This window comes from Peromyscus maniculatus, chromosome 6, assembly GCF_049852395.1.
Source record: "Peromyscus maniculatus bairdii isolate BWxNUB_F1_BW_parent chromosome 6, HU_Pman_BW_mat_3.1, whole genome shotgun sequence".
In the NCBI taxonomy this organism is placed as follows: Eukaryota; Metazoa; Chordata; class Mammalia; order Rodentia; family Cricetidae; genus Peromyscus; species Peromyscus maniculatus.
Window position 1 is genome coordinate 101,641,721 of NC_134857.1, and position 22,726 is coordinate 101,664,446.

A 22,726-nucleotide genomic window follows, 5' to 3' on the forward strand; every position below is an offset into this window, starting at 1 on the left:
TTCTGAGTGACACAAAAGTTGGACCAACTCCAGAGAAGTAACTGGGTCTGGATGGAAATGACCAAGGCGCACAGGGAGCCTCTCTGGGGCCGGTGACAGACAGCACAGGTCACAGTCTGGCCTCCAGCTAGGCCTCTCTTCCTGACGGTCAGCAGGTCTTTGCAAAGGGTGCAGCAACCCCAGACCTGAAAGAACGCCACATGGGAAAGACTGCAGTTGGTTCTCATTATTGAGTTAGATGACCACGGTGAACCGAATAGCTACAACCTTTCTCTGTATTTGCCAACAAATGGCATGGTGTAGTGGAGGGGAAGGAGAGGCTGGAGAATCTGCCCCATGGATTTTTCACACTGTGGATAAATGCCTCTTCATCGGAGATGTCTGAACAAACACTGTGGCTGGGACAAAAACCAAAGAAGTCAAAAGAACAATGAGCTGATTTCTCGCACTCGTGACCAATTTATAACTCACACAGGCTTTCCACGAATCTCACTCGGTGCCTCTATTTACTTCACGTCGAAGACAAGGTCTGCAGAGCGAGCTTTGTGGGGTCCCGCCCTGCTTCCTCCCTGAAGCTGCACCTGAGCCCAGATGGCCTTCTTTCCCACAGTGCCCCTGGAATGTAAGGTACCCTTCCCCTGCCCTAGGCTAATTCCTCCCTGCTGCCTTCCTCAGGACCCCATCAATCACCCGGCAGTATCGGCAATAACAGTAACGTTCAGAATCGCTCTCCAGCTGGCTTTCCCATATATGAGAAAGACCAGTTTCTCCTCTCCTAAGGGAAGGGAAGACCTCGCTGACCTGAGGCGCCCCCTAACTACTGTGTCCCCCACTCTTCCCCTTCTCAACCCAATTGTGTGAAAGAGAGAGCAGCCACTGTGTCGGGTCCCCTGTCCCATCCTGTGATCTCTGCCGCCTGCCTTTTGCCTCCTGTTAAAACTCTTCTCTTCCTGGTCAACTGTCAGACCCAGTGGGCGGTTTTCAGCCTTTATCCTACTTAACTCTTTTTGAGTCACCTGGCATCGTGGACTGCCTCCTCCCCCTTGACACGTTTCTCTTTCCGTGGTGTCCAACGAATTCCTCTTCTCAGACTTCTCACCATCTGTCACTCCCTGTATTCCTTTGCTGGGTTTCCTTCCTTCACCCGTGGTTTAAACAGATTGTTGAAACATGACACACAGGCACCTGAGTGCTCAAGTTAAAGTTAAAGCTGAGCATGCCCAGGTGACCGGTACCCAGGACAGATGGCAGACTGTGTCTGGCACTCCTAGGAACACATCAGGTACCCTCTCCAGTCAGTGTCCTCTCTCTGAGAATCACCCCCATGCTTCCTTGGGGCATCGCAGGTGATTGCTGCCTGTGCCTAAACTTTCTGTGAATCTGGCCTGTGAAGGCTTGCGTTTCATGCTTTGTGGGCTTAGCATTGTGTGGGGGAGAAGCATCCACATGTTTTAAGTCATAGCTTGTTCTCATCGCTGAAGAGAGTTGACGGGAAGAACATAATGAGTTAAGGGCAGGCAAAATGGTTTGGCAAGGAAGGAGCCTGCTGCCAAGACCGATGACCTGGGTTTGATCTCTGGGACTTACGTGGTGGAAGGAGAAAACAGACTCTTGTGGATTATCCTCTCACAGCCACATGCACACACACACACACACACACACACACACCAATAACAAAAATAGAATGGGCTAGTTAATTCACTTATCCGTTCTTCGGTGATGCTTTTTAAAAGGCTGTTGTGAGGAAATGGGTGCCTGGTTTTTAAAAAGCTGCTCCTTCCAACTCCCCTGTGAAGTTGCCCAGAGGAGTCTGGGAATTTAAAGGATGAGCTGGTCAAAGACTGTTTAGAAGTAGAAACTGTAAATGTTTCTTCTCTCCTGATAAGAAAGAAACTCATGGAATGTTCAGGTACATATTTTTTCAAACACAATTTTTATAAGTTAATTTTTCTTTTATTTTTTATTTTTTATTTTTGGTTTTTCGAGACAGGGTTTCTCTGTGTAGTCCTGGCTGTCCTGGAACTCACTTTGTAGCCCAGGCTGGCCTCACACTCACAGAGATTCACCTGCCTCTGCCTCCTGAATGCTGGGTTAAAAATGTGTGCTACCACCACATCAGGTTTATAAGCTAAATTTTTATATCTGCATTTTAACCCAACAATAACAAAAATCTGGAAATCTGAAATCTTTTCAGGCAAGACTAAATTAGTGCCAGCTGATGTACAAAATTCTTATAAGAGTGATTTAGTTAGTAAATATCTTGTTTTTCTGCTGATAGGACCAATGTTTGTACAGTGAGTAAAGGCCTTAAATTACATAAATTGATCACTAATTTCGTGTGTGTGTGTGTGTGTGTGTGTGTGTGTGTGTAGGTTCACATGTGTGTGTGAGTAGGTTCACATGTATGTGTGAGTAGGTTCATGTGTGTGTGAGAGAGTAGGTTCACATGTATGAATAGGTTCACGTGTGTGAGTAGGTTCACATGTGTGTGTGAATAGGTTCACATGTGTGTGTGAGTGTGTGTGTGAGTAGATTCACATGTATGTGTGTGAGAGTAGGTCCACGTGTGTGTGTGAATAGGTTCACATGTGTGTGAGTGTGTGTGTATGAGTAGGTTCACATGTGTATGTGTGAGAGTAGGTTCACATGTGTGTGTGAGTAGGTTCACATGTGTGTGTGTGTGTGTGTGTGAGTCGGTTCACATGTGTGTGTGTGTGTGAATGTGAGTAGGTTCACGTGTGTGTGTGTGTGAGTCGGTTCACATGTGTGTGTATGTGTGAATGTGAGTAGGTTCACGTGTGTGTGTGTGTGTGTGTGTGAGTCGGTTCACATGTGTGTGTGTGAGTGTGTGTGTGAGTCGGTTCACATGTGTGTGTGTGAGTGTGTGTGTGTGTCGGTTCACATGTGTGTGTGTGAGTGTGTGTGTGTCGGTTCACATGTGTGTGTGTGTGAATGTGAGTAGTTTCACGTGTGTGTGTGTGTGTGTGTGAGTCGGTTCACATGTGTGTGTGTGTGTGTGTGTGTGTGTGTGAGTCGGTTCACATGTGTGTGTGTGTGTGTGTGAGTCGGTTCACATGTGTGTGTGTGTGTGTGTGAGTAGGTTCACATGTGTGTGTGAGTGTGTGTGTGAGTAGGTTCACGTGTGTGTTTGCTGATGGAAGCCAAAGAAAAGCTCAGGTCATTTCTCTGTCCCTGTTGGGTTTTGAGACACCGTTTCTACGGGCCTGAAACTCACCAAGTAGGATAGGTTGGCCAACAAACACCAGGGGTCTGTCTGTCTGTCTGTCTCCTCCTCCCCAGTGCTGGGATAACGACCTCATGCCAACACCTTTGATGTTTTTAAAGTGGGTTCTCATGCTTGCAAGGCAAACCCTGATCTTTCCTTTCTGTTCCATAACAATTAGCCATAGTGCCTGGACCTTCGCAATGGCCCTGTAGATGGTCTTAGTGAGACACAGTAGGAAATAGACCTGCTATTCTTGTTTCAACGACGGGCCAAATCAAAGCAGTCTGCAGTGAGCTGCAGGCTCATTAAAAACGTCATAGCCAAATCAGTGAGATCCAAGTCAGCGAGAGACCCTGTCTCAAAAAAGCAAGGTGGAGAGCAATCGAGGAGCACACCTGGTAGCCTCCAAGGATATGAACACATGTGTCCATTCTCACACACATGACACATACATGAACACATGCATATACAACACACACACACACACACACACACACACACACACACACACACACACCATGTTGGGTAAGAGGACAGACAAGATTGGTTAAACAGTGAAACAGCTACATGGATGTAGGTTAGTGCTGAGTTCTGGAATTGCGCTTGTATGACATCCCTCCAGAATTGTTTAGGTGCCCTGCCCTTCCTGTACTTGATAATACAGCAATTACTTTAATGTAGTATAATTGTTCTAGGAAAAATTATATGTTTAAATGTAATAATGTAGTTAGAACACCATAGTGATGCATGTTGTACTGTCCTGAGGAAACAGGGCAATACCACATTTTCAAGATGTTTGTTTTTTTCTTCTCCAAAGACATTCTTTCTTTCTTTCTTTTTTAATCTTAATGCTTTTATTAAAATGTTGTCATGTGTAAATATTTCATATTCAAATGAAATACAACACTAAAAATAGAAATTAATATGTTTGGACATCCTTTAGTAATGGTAATAACTGGCTTGTCACCAATTTTAATATACTCTTTCTTATGGGACTTTTAGAGATTTATGTTTTTGGGGAAAAAAAATCCTCCACTCTGTGCCAAATGGTTCTGGAGTATTCATCACTTCTCTCTAAACTAGGGGATATTGCTCCCACTTCTAAACACAAAGGCAAAGTGTGTTTATACTTTCACTCTGAGGCTCTTGCAAGGAATTCTGGTAGCACTCAGGGACTGATAAGTGCATCTTAAACAGAATTCAAAGTTGGAAACAAATATTGCACTTGCTTATTCATCAGCCGCCAAAGTGTTGAAAGAGTCACTTGGTAGAATTTAGAAGATTTTTAAGATTTCTTCTTAGCAGGATGTGTGTGTAATGAGTGCATGTGTGGAGGTCAGGGGACAATGTTGGAATCAGGAATTAGACACGGGTCAGCAGACGGGCATGACAAGTGCTCTTTCCCACTTAGTGGTCTCCCCAGACCTCAACCAATATGCTTTTTGTGTTTTGATGATCTGTGAAACTGCTCCGGGCCTGGATCATGGTGTGCGGTGGCTGGTGAGGGCTGGAAGCCTGCCACACGTCTACTCACCAGGCTGTCAATTGGCTTAACCAGTTTTGCCGGCCTTTTCGTGGTATGGGCCGGAATTGAAAGCGTTGGCTGTTTGGGAGTTCTGCTTCCTTTTTAAAAAATTAAAGTTGATTTATCTTTCCGTTTTTCCAAATGTAATATGAGAACATAAACATTGAACATATATATGAAGAACCATGCTGTCTTTCTATATATGTACACACCGTGTAATAGTTAAACCACATTAGACATCTACATATCTGTCTCCTCAAACATTTATCATTTCTTACATCACTACTTCTCCTCCCCCTCTTCCTCCCCTTCCTCTTCCTCATCCTTCTCCTCCTTCCAGACAGCATTTTATGTAACCTAGACTAGCCTCGAACTCACTAGATAGCTGTAGATAACTTGGACTTCTGATATTCCTGCCTCTACCTCTCCATTGCTGGGATTATAGTAATGCTCTAACACATTCAGCTTTCTGCAGTGCTGAGGGTTGAACCCAGGCCCCTGTGAATACCAGGCAGTCGCTCCCCAAATTAAGTAACACTCCCAGTCCACCTTACCAGTTCTTGATGGTGAAAATATTCAAAATCTTTTCTGGCTTTTTGAAATATACAGTTCATCCTTGCTATTTGTGGTCACTGGTCTGTGTAATAAATAGCACCTAGAAGTTGCTCATAACTGGAATGTGGTACCCATGGATTTCCTTGTGTTCTTAAGATATACACATCAGACACCAAGGTTCTTCTCCTTGACACTTTATGCAACTCAATAGAATTTCCCCCTTAAATTAATACCATGATCATGGGCCTACCCAGGAATACAGTCTAACGGTGTGCACCCTTGTGTGTGTGTGTGTGTGTGTGTGTGTGTGTGTGTGTGTGTGTGTGTGTAATCTGTATGGAAGATATGCATATCCTCCATGGTTAAGACAACATATTAATCAAGAATCTTTAAATTAGCTGGGCAGTGGAGCCGGGCGGTGGTGGTACACGCCTTTAGTCTCAGCACTCGGGAGGCAGAGATAGGCAGATCTCTGTGAGTTCGAGGCCAGCCTGGTCTCCAAAGTGAGTTCCAGGAAAGACGCAAAGCTACACAGAGAAACCCTGTCTCGAAAAGTCAAAAAAAAAAAAAAAAACTAGCTGGGCAGTGGTGGCGCCCACCCACCCTTCACCCCAGCACTGGGGAAGCAGAGGTAGCCAGGGACTGGGTGCAGTCTGGGACCCGTGTTACCCTTCTCATCCTCTCTGAATATCTCTGAATATCCCTTAAATTCCCTTCGATATCAGATGTGTTGTTCTGGGAATACAGCCCCAGGGCCTGTGCTAGCCTGTGCTATATACTGCAATGTGTAATAGGGTCATTCCTCACTAATAGTCAAAATGTGGAAGGGTAAATAAAGCGATATATACATGCAATCAAATAGCATTTGGATTTAAGGAAAGAAATGTGGACTCATGTCCTGTGGCTTGAATGTATGTGGCCTTTGAAAATGCACAAATTGAAATCCTAACCCCTAATATGATAGCACTAGTCTGAGCCTTTGGGAAGGATTAGTCTTGAGAATAGAGAGGCCTGGTGAGTGGGACTAGTGAGCTTATGAAAGGCTGAAGAACGCCCCTTACTTCTTCCCTCCTGTGGGCACACATCCACAAGGCACCGTCTAGGAACCAGAAGTGGGGCCTCACCAGACATCACGTCTATCGATCTCATGGTCTTAGTCTGACACAGATAAACTGTGTCATTGTTTATCTGATGCCTAGCTTATAGTATTTTGTCCAAGAAGCCTGAAGTGATTACGACAACATATTACAACACAGATAACCCTTAACACAATTAGCCAGACATAAAAAAGACAGATATCACATGATTCCATTGAATTGACAGAAAGGGGAATGGTGGTCTCCATGGTCTGGAGGACGTAGGGAATGAGAAGTTATTATTTAATGAGTGCAGGATTTTAATACTGTAAAGTAAGAAATGTTTATGGAGATGGGTGGTGGTGATGGCCGAACGGGGGCCCATTCTTAATACTCCTCAACTATATAATTTAAACTGACTAAAATGGTGATTTTCTGTTACATATGTCTCACAATGAAGAGGAGGAACAGTCAATTTCCGCCAGCATTAGTTCAGGCAAGAGGAGCTCCAGTCAGAGAGAAACCATGGAAAAATGCTACTTGATTGTTATCAACTGTGCTTGCCATTGAACACTTTCTAATTCAGTTCCAAGTGGCCTATTTAAATTCTAATAGGAGACATTTTACTTAGCCGAAAATCTGATGGCTGTAACTTCTCCCATCTTTGAGTAATTTGGAAGAAAACCCATTCCTTCCCCAGCTGACCCTGACCCACCATGATCTCATATACTCTCCAAGCATCTGCCATCGGCAACTGATTAGTCATGCCTCGGACTTAGTCATCATCTGTGTGCTGATGAGTCTCAAGCCTCTCCCTCCATCCTAGAAGTTGGTCCACGACTCCAGACCCAGGTATTCGCTGCCGGCTGAACATCTCAATGCAGCACACATCACAGGGACTTCAGCTTTACCGAAACGTAGCTAGCCGGGCTAGCTCAGGCCTGACACCCCAGCACTTGGGAGGTGGAGGCAGGAGGATCAGGAGTTCAAGGCCATCCTCAGTTCTATATCTAGTTCCAGGCCAGCCTAGAACTGTCTCATGATGCCAACTTTACAAAAATCAGAATTAAGTGCAAATCTCTTCTACATACCTAGTTGGCTCTCCATGGCATGCCTCTCTCTGAGGGCCACCCTCTCATTATCCAGCCAATCAGCTCCAAGCCCCATCCTTCTAGCTGACCTCTTCCTCCTCCTCACCACTCACTTCCAGTCTGCTGTCTGCCTTGTCTCTGCTTCCAGTCACTCCAGTCCCTCCCCTCCCCTTACGTGACTCTGGTCACACTCCCTGCTTTTTCTCAGGCAGCCTGCCCCACATAGCGTAGCTGTCTCTGGTAGGCATTGGCTTAGAGTATTTTATCTTTTCCTGGATGATGAAAACCACACACTTGCCCATGTAAGAAGTGCTTAATGACTCTGTCCAGAGCTTGCTTCTGTTTAGGGGTGCCCTGCACTAGGGAGCCGCTCAGAGATCACTTCATAGTTGCTCATTTAATCTCGATGGAATCAGTCATCAGCGTGAGTTTCTGAGTCTGGTCTCTGTCTCCCTTTTAGAGCCTCTTCTTCCAGTATCTCCCATCCGTATCCCACTGGAGCCGTCCTTGTAACTTGTGGTTTCCTCAACAGAATAAGATGACATTCCTGCCTCCCGGTCTTTCCATGGCTACTTACTTCAATAACCCAGTATTATCACGTGTAAACAACTAGCGAAGTACCTATTTCATGAGGCTTCAGATTGCCTCTCTGTAGAACAAAGCGGACAGCTGCAAGACTGTAATGTTGATAAAAACAAGATATGCAAAGGCAGTTTACAGTTATATCACTTCCTAAATGTACGCATATTGTATTGGTCAGAGCCCTATATTAAATGCCACTACCTCCGAGGAACCTTTCAAACACTCAAAACAGGACCCCTCTCTGTTCTTGGAAGCTTTGCCAAGCTCAGCCAGTCAGCCCCCGCGGCTGCTCTCGTACATTCTTAGGCTGGCCGAGTCCTCGTCCCACGTTTACAAACAGACCACGAATGCCACCAAGTCAGTATCCACCCTACGCCATGGTCTCCTTCCTAGACATTAAGGTCTTAATGTTTGGGACTATTCAAAGAGAACATATTCCTGAGATTTGAGGAATCAGAGGCAAAACTTCCATGGGGAAGTACCAAAGAGACACATTTGGGGTGTCTTTGGCATCCCAGCTCCATCACCCAGTGGTCAGTCTAACCGGCAACACCCTGCTGAGCTGGAATGGTGGTAAGTACCTTGTCCCAGCTCGCGGCAGACTTTGCTCCTGTCCTGCTGAGTTTGATTACTCCAGGTAGCCAGGACTGGCTGACCAGACTTGAAGTTATTATATTGCAAAACAAAGGGCTGAAAAAGAAGGGGTCACTTTAGTTCCAACTCACTAAGGGGGAGATGGTCAAATCCAGGATGCTGGCCTATGTTAGGTCACTGGGAGGCAAATGTCCAGCCTCTGGGTGAGCAAATGGAATTGTCCCAAACTTAACATTCAGTGAGAGTGAAGGCGTCTTCCTCAGAAATGCCAGGAGCCCCTCGGATGTCTGACGGAGGAGGGTACCTGAGGCTCTTGGCCTCCCATTGAGTGCCCCATCTCTGTATCCTCAGTGCTCGGCACTTGTGTATTTAGTTAGGGCTTGTCTCCCTCTGAGAAGGAGCCATGGCCTGCCTCCTTTCCCTGACAAAGGGCTTACAGGTAATTAGAAGGGATTATGCTTGAAGGGGAAAAGCGGCCTTTAATCACCAGAAGGACACAGCAGTCTGAGCTGGAGGCGGTCCGGTGGCCTTTGTGTCCGAGGCTCACAGTGATCCCCTGGTCCCGGGGTGGTCAGCAGCATGGGCTTCCTCAGACAGATACAGCTTTTGCTTTGGAAGAACTGGACCCTGAGGAAGAGACAAAAGGTAACCACATGGGGTGGGTGGAGGTGGGGTGTGAGGAGGGAGAACGGAGGAGGGGCCCAAAGCTGGTTGCCCTTTAGCTCTGAGGCTGCCTTCAGCTGCTCTGTGAGCCTCTCTGAACAAGTGCCCTCCACAGGATGACATGCTTCTCTTGCCCTTGACGGTATGAAAAATATCCTGTCCTCCGCCCAGCAGAGGAATCCACTGCGGCCCCCAACCCCCTCCCACTTTGACATCTGCTGGTCCAGCTCTCACTACACGGGGGAACCCTGAAAAACTAACCCAAAGAAAGGCAAGGAGGCTTTGACTGGCTTGGCATCTCAGTAAGAGCATTTCCTCACGCTGGAGAGTGGGATGTCTTCACACATGAGCCCTGCAGGAATCGGGACTCGATTCCCTGAGTCGGTCGTCACACTGTCGCTGAGCACGTTGTTTCTGTCTTTATGGGGGAGAAAAATTACCTTGCACCTTCCAGCGGCTGTTAGAGGTTCCGTGAGTGCGACCCTGCCGCTAACCACGGATTCTCCCAAACCCCGTTAGTGGGCTAGACTAAGGATTTAAAGGCATACGGTGTGTGTTCCCTCTGAACTGGTTTCTATGATAGCTGGGGAAACCTGAAGGATATTTGGAGAACCCAGAGTAATGTAAAGTAATGCAGGCTGAATATCCCAGGAGAAATTCAGGGGAACGCTGCAGGGGATCAGAGCCCCCCCAGAGCTGCTGCAAACAGCTCTTCTGTAGTTTTCCCGTGAAGGGATAAGAAATAAATACGCATCCATGAAGAAATGGCACTGAGAACGTACTTCAGTTGGTAGAGTGCTTGCTGGGCATGCACCAAGCCCTGGATTTGCTCCCCAGGGCCACATAAGCTGGGCATGATGGTACATACCTGGCAAAAGGGTCAGAAATTCAAGGTCACTTATATAGTGAGTGAGTTCAAAGCCAATCTGGGATAAATGAGATCCTGTTTTAAGAGAGAGAGAAACAGACACAGAGAGACAGACAGACAGAGAGGAGAAGAAGGAAGAGGAAGAAGAAAAGAAGGTAGGAAAGGATGGCTGTCCCAGTGCCTTGCGGAGTTCTAGAAACATGGAATGACTTCAGGAGCCTGGGTGGGGTGGGGTTCCTGTGAGAGGTAGGGAGGGCTGAGATTAAATGATCCGGCCAAGAACGGAGGACAACACCCCTTGCTGACCTCTGGCCTCCACACACACCTGCACCCTGACACACACATGGGCGCACACATACAAACATGCACTTAACACTTACACTAAAAGGAAAGAAAGCTGGACCTCATGCAGAGGACATGGTCAAGAAGAGGATGGTTTGGGGTGGGTTTCTGTGGGCCGGGCAGGGCTTTCCTGGGTGTCAGGAGGAACCTTAGGGAAGAAATGGGACCAGGTGGTGGGGCGTGTGAAGACCTGTGTGCGTGCCTCAGGCAGACTTGGTCAGAGAGAGATGAGCATGGACATGTGTCAGCTAGTCACAAAGCTAGCAGCTGAGAGAGGAGAGGAAAACCCGAAGGGGACGTGGAGGCAGGAGGGGAAGGAGGCGGAATTGCTAAGATGTAACTGAGACCAGAGATCTGTGGAGCTGAAATCAGGGTCTCTGAGGCTTCACAGGCCCAGACCCATGAGGAAGGAACCCCGGCTGGTGACCTTAGGGTTGAGGTACGATAACTTTTTAACTCACATATGAAGAAGCCAGGGACCTCACACAGATGCTTCAAAGGCCTAGGTGTGGCGGGAGGGAGAAGCCAAGCTCACCCTGGGGACACCATTGTCCTACCTACACTGCTTTTCCTTATCCAGGCTGGTGTCATTTCAAATTAGCCTGGAGGTTATTTGGGGCCCCCAGGGACCAAGTGCTGACAGTAACCAAAGGCTCAGTCCCTTCCAGAAATTTCCCTTCCTGAATGAAAATGCCGTCAAAACCTGAGCAACACTCATTGTTAACTTCATCGGGTTCACTCATTCATTCAGTCAAGAAATAATAGTCACCGGGCAGTGTGCCAGGTGCTAAGTTCCCAATGATAAATGAGACAATTCAGTCTCTGCTCTCAGGGTGCAAATACTCTATGGATTGCCAAGGAAATCCAATATGCCCCCGCTGCGCCGCCCCCGCTGCCCCTCCCCCACTCCCTCTCCACCCCTCCCCTAGCACCATGACTGCTGGCCAGCGAGGCTCCCATTGATGTGGCATGCCAACTCGGTTTTCCAGAGACAGGATTGGCTCAGGAAGGTTTACCCTCTCCATCCCTTCCCCTCGCATTGGCAAACGTGTCCCTGCTGGGGGATGGGGACTTTCTCCCTCACTGTGTGTTCCCCAGGGGATGGAGCCGTCCATGCTGTGAGCCTTGTCTCACTTAAGCCTGGGCCACGCCTGCGCATTGATATCGCCTTCATTGATATCGCCTTCCTGGCCTGGAAACGGCTTGTCCCTGTGCCTCTGGATAGCCAATGTATCCAGGATGTCTGGGCAAGATGAGAGCCTTTTCCTAATCCCCCAGGAGCTCTTTGAAAGGGTCTGTGGCTCCTTTCAAGGCATTTGGATCTTCCGGAAAGAGCCACCTCTAGAAAATGATAACTCTGCATGAAGTGCAGCATGGCAGCCCATAATGCAGCCATTCCTCAGACTTTTATAAGCTAGGTGTTTACCAGTGTGAGCAGATCGCAAGTGAGAACAGGCAGATACCAGGGTTCCCCTTCCCTCCTCTTTCACCCCCTCAAGATGCAGGTGGGGGTCTTCAGGTGTCTGCTCCCCTCCCTTCATTTTCCATCTTCTGTTAGTGCCTGTTTGACGTTGCGAAGTACCTGGTGTCGTACTAAATGCATTTCACCGTTTACCCCTCACAGCAGTGCAAGGACAGAGAGAGGCGTCAGTTACTCCTGTGGCTACCAATGAGGTCACCGGAGCTTCAGGAGGGTCAGGATGAGCTGGATCTAGACCTGGGATTAAACTGTGTGTGACTTCGAGATAGCAGCCATGACCATTAACCTCCACTGCCCTGACTAGCAGACAAGGCTCAGGTGTCACCAGCAGAGAGTGACTGGGTATTTCTCCCCTGCCAGGAGAGTAGACGTAGACTCAGATTGGATGTGTAGCCCGAGTGTATGTTTGACCTGGACGAAGGAGAACGGAGCACAGCCCTCGCCCTGATGGAATTTGGAGTCAGGCAGGCGGAGGCTGTCACACACGCTTCCTAAGCAGAATGGAGACTCCAGTGGTGGAGCAGAAAGAAGCCTGGGGCTGGGGGAGGGGCCCGGGAGCTCAGAGGACATTTCTTGGGAGTTTAACCCTCACACGCCTGCCTCCGGAAGACACTGCCCAAGATCGTATCTGCCCTTGTGGGTTGAGAGGGTTGTAAAGCACACTAACGCTGCTTTTTCTTGCCTCCGAGCTGCGTATCCTAGAATGCCTTGGTGTCGCCAGGTCCCCACTTCCGGGGGAGGACAGGATGTTTGGTGAAGGCCTGAGGACTCATAAAAATAGGAGTTCACTTCCTAAACTCTAGAGGTTCGTGTCTGGTGTCACCGTGGCCCCTGAGTGCTGGGCCCAGCACTAGGGGAAGAGAGCATGGGGTGCCAGGAGGCTGGGCACCAGCTCCAAGTGCGCCAGACTGTGGGTGGCGTTGGGCCAGGTTTGAGTCCCGTCTGGACTCTCAGCCCAGAAGGGAGGATCAGCGCTGTTGCTCTCAAGCTCTAGCTCCCTCCCTTTTAAATTGAAAACAGAGAGGGAAGGGAGAAAACCTAACTGGCTGTTTTAAAACAACAAGCAGGACTCTGCCCTCCCCAGGAACCCTTCCTCCCCCACATAGACTGAATGGTAAAGGGGGGGAGGGGAGCGGGAATAAGGAAATACCAGTATAGTTAAAAAAAAAAAATTCCATGGGGGGTGGTGCTTCTGAGCTTAGGCTGGGCTTAATTAAAGTTACAGACATGCTTAAAGTGTGTGGGGTGGGGGGCACACGACTCTGGAGACATGTTTTTATTACAATGTGGAATTTCTCCCTAGGGCATGCCTGTGTACACTTGAGCTGCGAGGGCCACAATGCCCTTCTGGGCTGGTGGTACTGATTCTGGGGGAGGGGAAGAAGCTGCTGGGAGGGCCCACCTGCCTCTGCGAGGTGGAGAGAGAGAGAGAACGACAGGTGGTCTCTGTGCAGAGAGTGGCCTGTAAGGGCGGCGGATCCAGACTGCATGCAGAGGAAAAGTACCAGCTTCCCCAATGCTTCTTAAAGACGGCCAGCTATGCTGGGATGGGGGTTCTCAGCCTTGTCTGGCTACTGGAATTACCTAAAAAAGTTGGAGGGGATTCTGATGTCCCTCTGGACGTGGCTTGAGATGCCCATGAGTCCAGCTTGCAGCTGGGTAAGGGCTCCTGAGGGAGGCTGCTCGTTGGAGGGGCCTGGGTCATGTGGAGAGAACAGCAGCCCAAATGCAGAGACATGACGAAGAGCGCAGGCGCAAGGCGTGAGGAGGGTTCCCCTGGTAGCGGACTTCACAGACCAGCCATGCCCAAACACAGAATGGGGAAAGATCTCAAGGGAAAAGGGAGAGAGAGGGTAACAGCAAGCCAAAAGGGGGCTGTTTGGAGAGAGGAAGGGAACCATCGGGGCAGAGGCAGCCTGCAGGGTAGTCCGGAACGGGGACAAATTAGAAGGAAGGATAATGACGTGTATGAGAATGACGTAATCCCATTACTGTGTACGCTAACTTAAAAAATTAACACAAATACAGTTGGGAGCCGGCTCAGCAGCTGAAGGCCTGCCATGCACGTGTAGGGATCAGAGTTCTGGGCCCTGGAACCCACCTGAAACCCGAGGGGACTGTCTTCTCAGCTCCAGGGAGGTGGAGACGTGAGATCCTGGGAGCAAGCTGGCCTAGTCGGACTCCCTGAAACAAGGGACTCTGGGTTCAGAAAGTGAAAACCTTGGCCTCAGTTAACAAAGTGAAGAACACTAGGAAGACACCCAATGTCAGCCTGGGGCTTACACACACACACACACACACTCATACAGAAATATGCTAACACACACCTGTACACCTAGGAACATACAAACACATACACATACCACACTCACATGCAAAAAATAAAAATAAGCGAAGAAAAGGTCTAAGTACCATGACACTGCAGAGTAGTTACAAAAAGAAAACATTTTCACAACAAAAACAAATCAAAACCCAAAACTTGTGAGTAGCATTTCCTAGACAGATGAGATGTACTAGTGTGAGTTTAGAACCCTCTTACTCCGGGCAGAAAGGCAAAATAGACCCCTTCCCCCATGACCATGAACTTACACATCCAAGCTTCTCATAAGTATGGGAGGAGAAGAAAGTGTATGGTCAGTTTCTCGGGGGACCCCATGCTTCCAACCTGAACCTATAAAGCAGTATTCTCGGCCTGCCTAATGCTTCAACTCTTTAATACAGTTCCTCATATTGTGGCGACCTCCAACCATAAAATTATTTCATTGCTACTTCAGAACTGTAATTTTGCTGCACATGAATCATAATGTAAATCTCTGATGTGCAGGAGATCTGATATGTGACCCCCAAGGGGGTCACAACCCACAGGTTGAGAACCACTGCCATAAAGGGAGGAGACATGAATGTGTGTGGGAGGGGCTGTGAGGCTGCTGTTGGTTTTCATTGTATTTATTTAATCATCTGTCTATAACCTGGTATCCCCCATGTGCCCCCGTGGCCTTTATGATGGCTTTAAGACACAATAGTAAGTGGTCCATGGGCCAGGCTCAGCTTTCTGTCATTATTGAAGTGGCTCTGGGAGACAGGACTTGGTACTGTTCCTTTTTTTTACAGATGAGCCTCTGTGGCACAGAGAGGTTAGGAGGGTTTCCCAGTGTCGTGAACCCCAGTACTTGGCCCCAGAGTAGTCTCTTCTTAATTCTCATTATACTATAGGACAGAACAGCATCCCCATTTCAGAGATGAGAAAACTGAGACTCAGAAATTAAGCAAACCCAAATCTTCACATTCTCACATTGCCATTTCCAGAGTGGCAGTTAGCATCCCAGAAAACTGACACACCACAAGAAGGCTGTAATCTCCTTGGTAGAGAGCCAACAGTACGAGCAGTTGTCTCAGGAGTCAAGTGTCTCGTTTCCTTGGTGAAGACACCGAGAGCGACTTCCAGTCTCATCCCTTGCACCTGTCACAATGCCATCTTGTCAAACCCGTTCCCCCACCATCCTTACAGGACGATCTGGAAGAGAGATGAGAGCTGGTATACATGCCTTTGTGGGGTGCAGTGTATTAAGTCTTTTGACTGTTGGCCTGAATCCCTGTGTCAACTCCAGCTTTCCAGAGAAGCACCCAAGGCCCTGGACTAAAACTTCTCATTCCATAAAAATGTGATGGGGACGTCTAGAATCCTGCCTTGTATGGGGTGCTGGAGTCACAGTGGAGGCAGATGGGCCCCTGAGTGTTGGTCTAGGGACCAAGAGAGATAGGAAGAGCGATGGGGGTTGGCAGGGGATTGGACCAGGGAGGCTCTGGATGTTGCATGCCCTGTGGGCAATTACCAGCCATTCTATCTGCTAGCAAGTGTTCCTGGGAGCAGTCTCCTTGTGGGAACTGCCCAATATTGGTGTTTTGTCACTTTGTAGGAAAAGAGGTAGATAGGAAAGCCGTGAAAACCCGAGCACATTAAGGGAACCCTACTGTTCTGTCTTCTAGCTGTATTAGTATGTGTTTCCTCTAATATTTTCTCCCTGCTTATGTGTGGAGTACAGCCTTTTTAAAGAGTTACCATGTACCTGTAGACATTTTTGCTTTCTTTTAACATGTGATCTTTTGTTTTGTTTTGTTTTTGTTTGTTTGTTTTTTTTCAAGACAGGGTTTCTCTGTGTAATAGTCCTGGCTGTCATGGAACTCAATTTGTAGGCCAGGCTGGCCTCAAACTCTCGGAGATCTGCCTGCCTCTGCCTCCCACTATGTACAGTTAAAGGAGTGCGTCACCACCACCCAGCTTCACGTGACCTGTTTCTACCACCAGCTTTCAGACATGTCAGAACTGGGTTGCCACCAAACTTCTGGGGTTTTTTGTTTGTTTTGTTTTTATTTTAAGCAGAAAAAAAAAATGTGGTTTTTCCTTACCAGTGGGCAGGGAACAAACATTTTTCGAGCATCAGCCTGCTAGGATGTCTCCTTCATGTCTAATTCCCTAATTCACATTCCCCACTCCCTCTTCTCCTCCATAAGTCCACATCTCAGCCCTCCCACTGTGTACAGGGTTGGATGTGAGTGCCGCCCATCAGGTGCCCCCTCTTTTGGAGTCAGGAGAACTCTAACTCTAAAGCAAGCCTCTGTCTATATACCAGCTCTCTGGGATAGGTTGAGATCGCTGCCTCTTCTGGTTGGGGTTAAGGAGGAGGAGCCATGGTAATATGTCTGCCTCCCTCAAACCACAGATCTTGTTGAAGGAAAACATGCTGACTAACTGGATTTCTGTTGACTTTGCTTTGGGGCACAGTATTTCAGAGTCATTTACTCCTTAGTTCATTCATTAATTCAATGACCACCTTTAGGCAAGGTCTACCATGCACCAGAAGGCGGCAAAGCCATGGGACGGTGTGGGAAGAGCGATGGCCCGGCAGGCAGGAGGCTGGATTTTGCTTCCTGTTGTGACACTGTACAAGTCACCTGTCCTCTGTAGGTCTCTTTGCTTATTCACAGAATGAGAAATTATGAGATCTTTACAGTCTGAGGCACCAGCATTACCCAGGAGCTTACTAGAATCTTCATCCATAGCCAGTTGGTGGTGGTACATGCCTTTAATCCAAGCATTTAAGAGGCAGATACAGGCAGATCTCTGAGTTTGAGGCCAGCCTGGTCTACAGAATGAGTTCCAGGACAGCTGGGGGTTCACAGAGAAACCCTGCCTCAAAAACCCAAAAGGAAAAAAAAAAAAAAATCTGCATCCGTGTACACAGTCACATCTTCAAGCCCTGAGATCCTTCGTCTCAGCCTCGTGTGGAGGCAATTTCAGAAACAGATGCAGATAGAACGCAGAGGGACACAGAATCTGGCTGACGCAATGAATCAGGCAGGAGGTGGTGGAGGAGTAAGGTCGAAAGAAGGAAGTTCTTCAGGTAAATAGTCAGGCTCCTCTTAACAATGGGACTGATTCTGGGAAGTGCCTTATTAGGTCATTTCATCACCTTTTGCACCTTGTAAAGCTTACCGACAAAGACCTACCCAGCAGAGCCCACTACACACCCATGCCACATAGCTCTACGGTATTTATGCATATTATTTATGCATAGTGTAGTCTATTGCTCCTAGAGCCATAATAAACACAAGATTACATCAAGACGAAGGTAAATGATGCAGCAGAAGACAGTAAACACAGGATGTACGGGGCTGCTGCTGGTGTTACAACAGTCAACTTCTTACAATGAATTGTTTCTGAGACAGGGTAGTCTCAAAGTTGCCATGTCATCAGGGCTGGCCTTGAACTCACTCTTCAGCCTCCCAAGTGCTGCCACTATAGAGACACGTGCCATCACACTTCGCTTCAAACTTACGGGTTTTTTGTTAGTTTGTTTTTTATGAATAGACTTTTCTCTCAATTAATGATTTAAACACAGTAATTATACACACCTCTAACAGCCACATTGTCATTATCGAGTAGCATTGCTATATATAATTGTACGTGCTGTAGTTTTAGGTGATGAGACATCAGCACAGACCCTGCAATGTTAAGACAGTAACAGGGATGTTTTGGCTCCATCATGACTTATGGGGCCGCTGTGGGGTATGTGATCCACTGTTGCCCAAAGTGTTAGATGGGGTGTGATCGAACCACAGCCCAGTCCTGGTGCTCTGACAGTGTACAGAGGAAGGCCTCTCTCCTCTGGCTGGATCTCCCCAAATCTCTCAGCACCCTTGATCTTTCTTTTTATTCTCTTTTTCCAGATTCGCTTCGTGGTGGAACTCGTGTGGCCTTTGTCTTTGTTTTTGGTGTTAATCTGGCTGAGGAATGCCAACCCACTCTACAGTCAACATCAATGTGAGTATGGCCGCAGAAGACCTGGGCTGTCCTTCCCTTTAGGAAGCTCTTGGCTTGGAATGGGGGTATCACCTCTGTTAACATTTCAGAGGCTTTGATGTTCATCAAAGCTGCACCAATTCTAGTGTCTTAAAATGTGTGCAATCTTGGTTGTAGTGGTGTGTTGAAAGAATGAATTGTTTGCTTATTAATTTCTTTCATTCTGCAGTTCTGGGAATCAAACATATCCCTGAATATGTATTTCTTATGTATGTTTTTATTGTTTTGTATGTATTTTATATGCTTTATTGTGTGTATATAATTTTTTATTGTTTTGTTGTTTTCTAAACTTAGCTATATTACAAATTTAGGTCTTTTTTTTTTTTTTTTTTGGTTTTTCAAGACAGGGTTTCTCTATGTAGCCCTGGCTATCCTAGAATTCACTCTGGAGACCAGGCTGGCCTCAAACTCACAGAGATCCACCTGCCTCTGCCTCCCAAGTGCTGGGATTAAAGGTGTGCACCACCGCCACCCAACTTATTTTTTTTATCATGACTGATTTAGGGGATTTGTTTTACGTGGTGCCAGGCGGGAAAATGAGAAGGGACAGTACAGGTCACACTTCAATAAATATTGTTCCCTGGGGCTTCAGGACGTCTCCAGGTCCCGTGAGAGCCTGCTTTGTGTGTAGAGCAGCCTTCTTGGAAGGTCCCCTGTGGTGGTTTCTGGCCAGGATGATGACTTCTTCTAGGCGGATGACGCGGACTCCCCAAGAGTTATGAAAGCTGCTACATTCCTCCCCGCTCTGGGGTTTCTAACCTCCACTGCTCTGCCCACCTCCTGACCAGCAAACCCTTGCGTCTTTCTGTCACTCCCAGGGGTACACAGCCTCCATGCCCACCATGGAAAGAACTCAGCAGGCCTGTCCCCTCTCATCGCCGACAGCCTCTGACCCTCCCTGAGCCAGCTCACCGCCTCCTTGCCCCTCCTCCAGAAACGTATTTTCCAGCCTCAGTTCCCCTCCACGTGTCCATCTAAGCCCCTCGGACAGGGGTTCCCAACCTTCCTGACGCTACGACCCTCATGTTGTGAGGACCTACAGGCTGAGGGCTGCTGCTCTAGAACATTCATCTGTCTCCTCATCTGCCACGGAACTCCAGGACACAGCACAAGCCCGACCCTATATTAGATGCTCCTGCTTCATAAACAAGCAGAGAAGCCAAGTACCGGATGCCTTCCTACTTGACCTCTGTGACTAATTCCTTCTCGTCTTCACTTTCTGTCTTTAGGCCATTTTCCCAACAAGGCGATGCCTTCGGCAGGAACGTTACCATGGCTCCAGGGGATTTTCTGCAATCTGAACAACCCTTGTTTTCAAAACCCCACCCCGGGAGAATCTCCTGGAATTGTGTCAAACTATAACAACTCCATGTAAGTGCTGAGATTCCCCACCTAGAGGGAAGGAACTTGCCCCCCTCCCATTCTCCCCCCCCCACCATGCTGCAGTCTGTACCCCCACCTGCAGAGGAGGGGCTCTGAAGGGTTGGAGGAGGGGCAACTTCCTACCTAATAGCCTCTTAATGGCAGGGCACCTGGGGAAAAACCTTCCAGCTTAAACCACCTGGACACAATTGCTTCATCTTTGTGCCCAAGACGTGACCTAGAATCTAATAGCAGCCCAGGCTGTCATGTGTCCCCTCCTCCGGTCACCCATCCTCTGGAAGGCGGAAGTACTGTGTAAGAAAAACTGACTTCCTTCACACTCCGCCACAGGCTGCTCATAGCCATCTCTGCCTCCTCCAAGGGCTTCTTTAGATGAGGTCTGGGAGCAGCGCAGGGACACAGGAAGTCAAATTTACAATGTGAAGTTTACTTCTTAGAAGAAAGTAATGAACTCCAAATCCTCCACTGAAACTGTCGTTAGTGACCTCTGAGAGGAAGAATCTTGGGATGTGGCTCCCACAGAGTGGTTTTTAACCCACAACACTGAACATCCAGTTGCCCGTCTTCATTCTCCCTGACCAGTCAGCCATGATGGGTATGCACAGGGTGGACTTTGTGGATGAAGTGTGGCACCGGGTCCCACCCAGAGAACAGGGTGAAGGCAGGGAAGACTCACTGGTAATATCTTCCAACGTCCTCAGAACAATAGATTCAGAGAACGCGGGGTTCGAGGCCGTCTGGCTCTCCTGTAACTCAAATATTGAGCAAATCACTCATCATCTGTCAGTGTTAAAATTATAAATATCCATCAAATTGAGGCCATGCTAAGTCAAGCATGCAATTTAAAGATAGCACAAGGCTGTTAACCGTATTGTTATGAAAATGATAGCTATTTATTTATTTATAAGGCATTCTCCTTTCTACAGCTTGGCAAGAGTGTATCGAGATTTTCAAGAGCTCTTCATGGACACACCAGAGATCCAGCACCTTGGCCAGATTTGGACTGAGCTTCGAACCTTGTTCCGGCTCATGGACACTTTGCGGACTCACCCTGAGAGATTTGCAGGTAACTTGAGTGTTAGTGTCCCCATTCTGTCCTTGCCTCTAGAGTCAGCCTAACGCACCAGAGACTGTAAAAAGTGGGGCAACACCACTCCCCAACCTCCCCCCCCTCTCCGCACCTCCTGTAACAAGATGCCAGAGGCACCAGAGGCACATGCCGGTAATCCCAGCACTCCTGTGGTGATATGCAAGACAGAGACAGGAGAATCCCCAGAAGCTTGTAGGCCAGCTAGTCTGTCTCACACAGCAGTGAACACAAAGAGGTTGTCTGTCCTTTGACCTCTGCATGCATGCTGTGGTATGTGTGTACCTGCATTCACACACACACACACACACACACACACACACACACACGCTCACATGTATACATACACCAAGACTTCTAATGTACATTTTCCAGTAATATTTAGCATCCAGAATGATGCATGTGGGTCAGTTGAGAACAGGATGTAATGTAGAGAAGAGACTGTAAGGAGTCATCACAGAAGATCAGGGAGGCTCTGGAACTAAAGGCAGAGATTGTACCATATACATTGAGCTTGCGCTGCATAGAGCTTGGGCTGCATCGAGCTTGCATGAGAAGCCAGGAACACTAAATTAACTGGGGGAAATTGAAAGGTGTGGAACAGCAGTCTTGGTGGCTTCTATGATGTTGGATGGGAAAAAAGAGTGAGATGGAAGGACGGATGGCTGTAGTTGGAATGTTTGCATTTAGGATATCAAAGAAAGTCAGGCATTAGGGGAGCCACAGGGGTAGACATAGTGGACAGAGAGAAGGGGCCAGTGTCCATTGAGGGAGAGGTAAAGCAAATGAGGAATTGGGCTGTGAGCTGCCACAGACACAGAGTCCGTAGAAAGATAGCAAGAACCAGATGGTCCAAGGCTGGAGAGATGGCTTAGTGGTTAAGAGCATTATTGGCTGTTCTTCTAGAGGACCTGGGTTCAATTCCCAGTGACCACATGGCAGCTCACAACTGTCTGTAACTCCAGTTCCAGGAGATCTGATGCCCTCACATGGACACACATGCAGGCAAAATACCAAATGCACATGAAATAAAATAGAACCAGACACCCAGGAAGGAGAGCCACTTAGAATGAGGAACAGCAAAGAGGAGAGGTGGAAATGTCTCCCAGCCTCAGGGGAGAAACAAGAGGCAAACAAAGCAACCACAGCACCAGATCTTCAAAGTCTTACCTGAGCACTGCAGGGCTGACTCATCTTCAGTAGGCTCCGCCTTGGACACCAGGGGAGACAAGGTGTGAACATTGAAACCCATTGCCTGAGCATCTGTAATACAGAGGCTGTGAGGCAGTAAAGCCCCAGGAATCTAAGGGTTGCTGCAGGCCTGTGGGTAGAGGATCTTTTAAAATATGTTTGCTAGTGGGTGAAGATACTTCCAGGAATGGAGGGCAGAGGCAGCAGGTAGTGCTGAGAAGACTAAGGTGGGTGACTGTAAAGATCACCCTAAGAAGATGACGGCATAAGGAAAGGACTTCCAAGGGAAGCCAAGGGGGCAAGAAGGGCCAAATAGGCAGCTTTTATCCAAGTGACAAACAGTAAAGGTAAGAGGGTGATGTCACCAGCCAGCCCTCCTATACTCAGCATACATTTGGCACCTACTGTGAGGCATATGCTGGCCTGGTCTCTGGAGAATAGAGAGATGGATGGGTTGAGTGCCTACCCACAGGGCACCTAGAGAACAAAAATGGGGTAGACAATGACATCCCTCACCATATGGAGAAGCAGAGGGCTTTGAGAACATGGGGAGTCAGAAAGGGGAAAGACTGGAAACAGAATCTGGCACCATCCTGTAAATGGAAGTTTCTGTCCTACCAGCAACTCCCCAAACCCAGAAGTTGCTTCCCAAATAATTTACTTGGAGGCTTAATATTACTTATAAATGCTCAGCTGGTAGCT

The 22,726-nt window shown here is 47.9% G+C and overlaps 1 protein-coding gene across 1 annotated transcript in view; it reads left to right on the forward strand.

The window, feature by feature from the left end:
- Window positions 1–9,154: 9,154 nt before the first annotated feature.
- The window catches only part of Abca4 (ATP binding cassette subfamily A member 4), a 138,676-nt gene continuing 125,104 nt past the window's right edge, over window positions 9,155–22,726 (forward strand). The window contains exons 1-4 of the mRNA XM_076574899.1: window positions 9,155–9,294; window positions 18,231–18,324; window positions 19,593–19,734; window positions 20,673–20,812. Coding sequence (XP_076431014.1) covers window positions 9,229–9,294; window positions 18,231–18,324; window positions 19,593–19,734; window positions 20,673–20,812 — 442 coding nt within the window. The 5' untranslated portion in view covers window positions 9,155–9,228. The remainder of the gene's footprint in view (window positions 9,295–18,230; window positions 18,325–19,592; window positions 19,735–20,672; window positions 20,813–22,726) is intronic.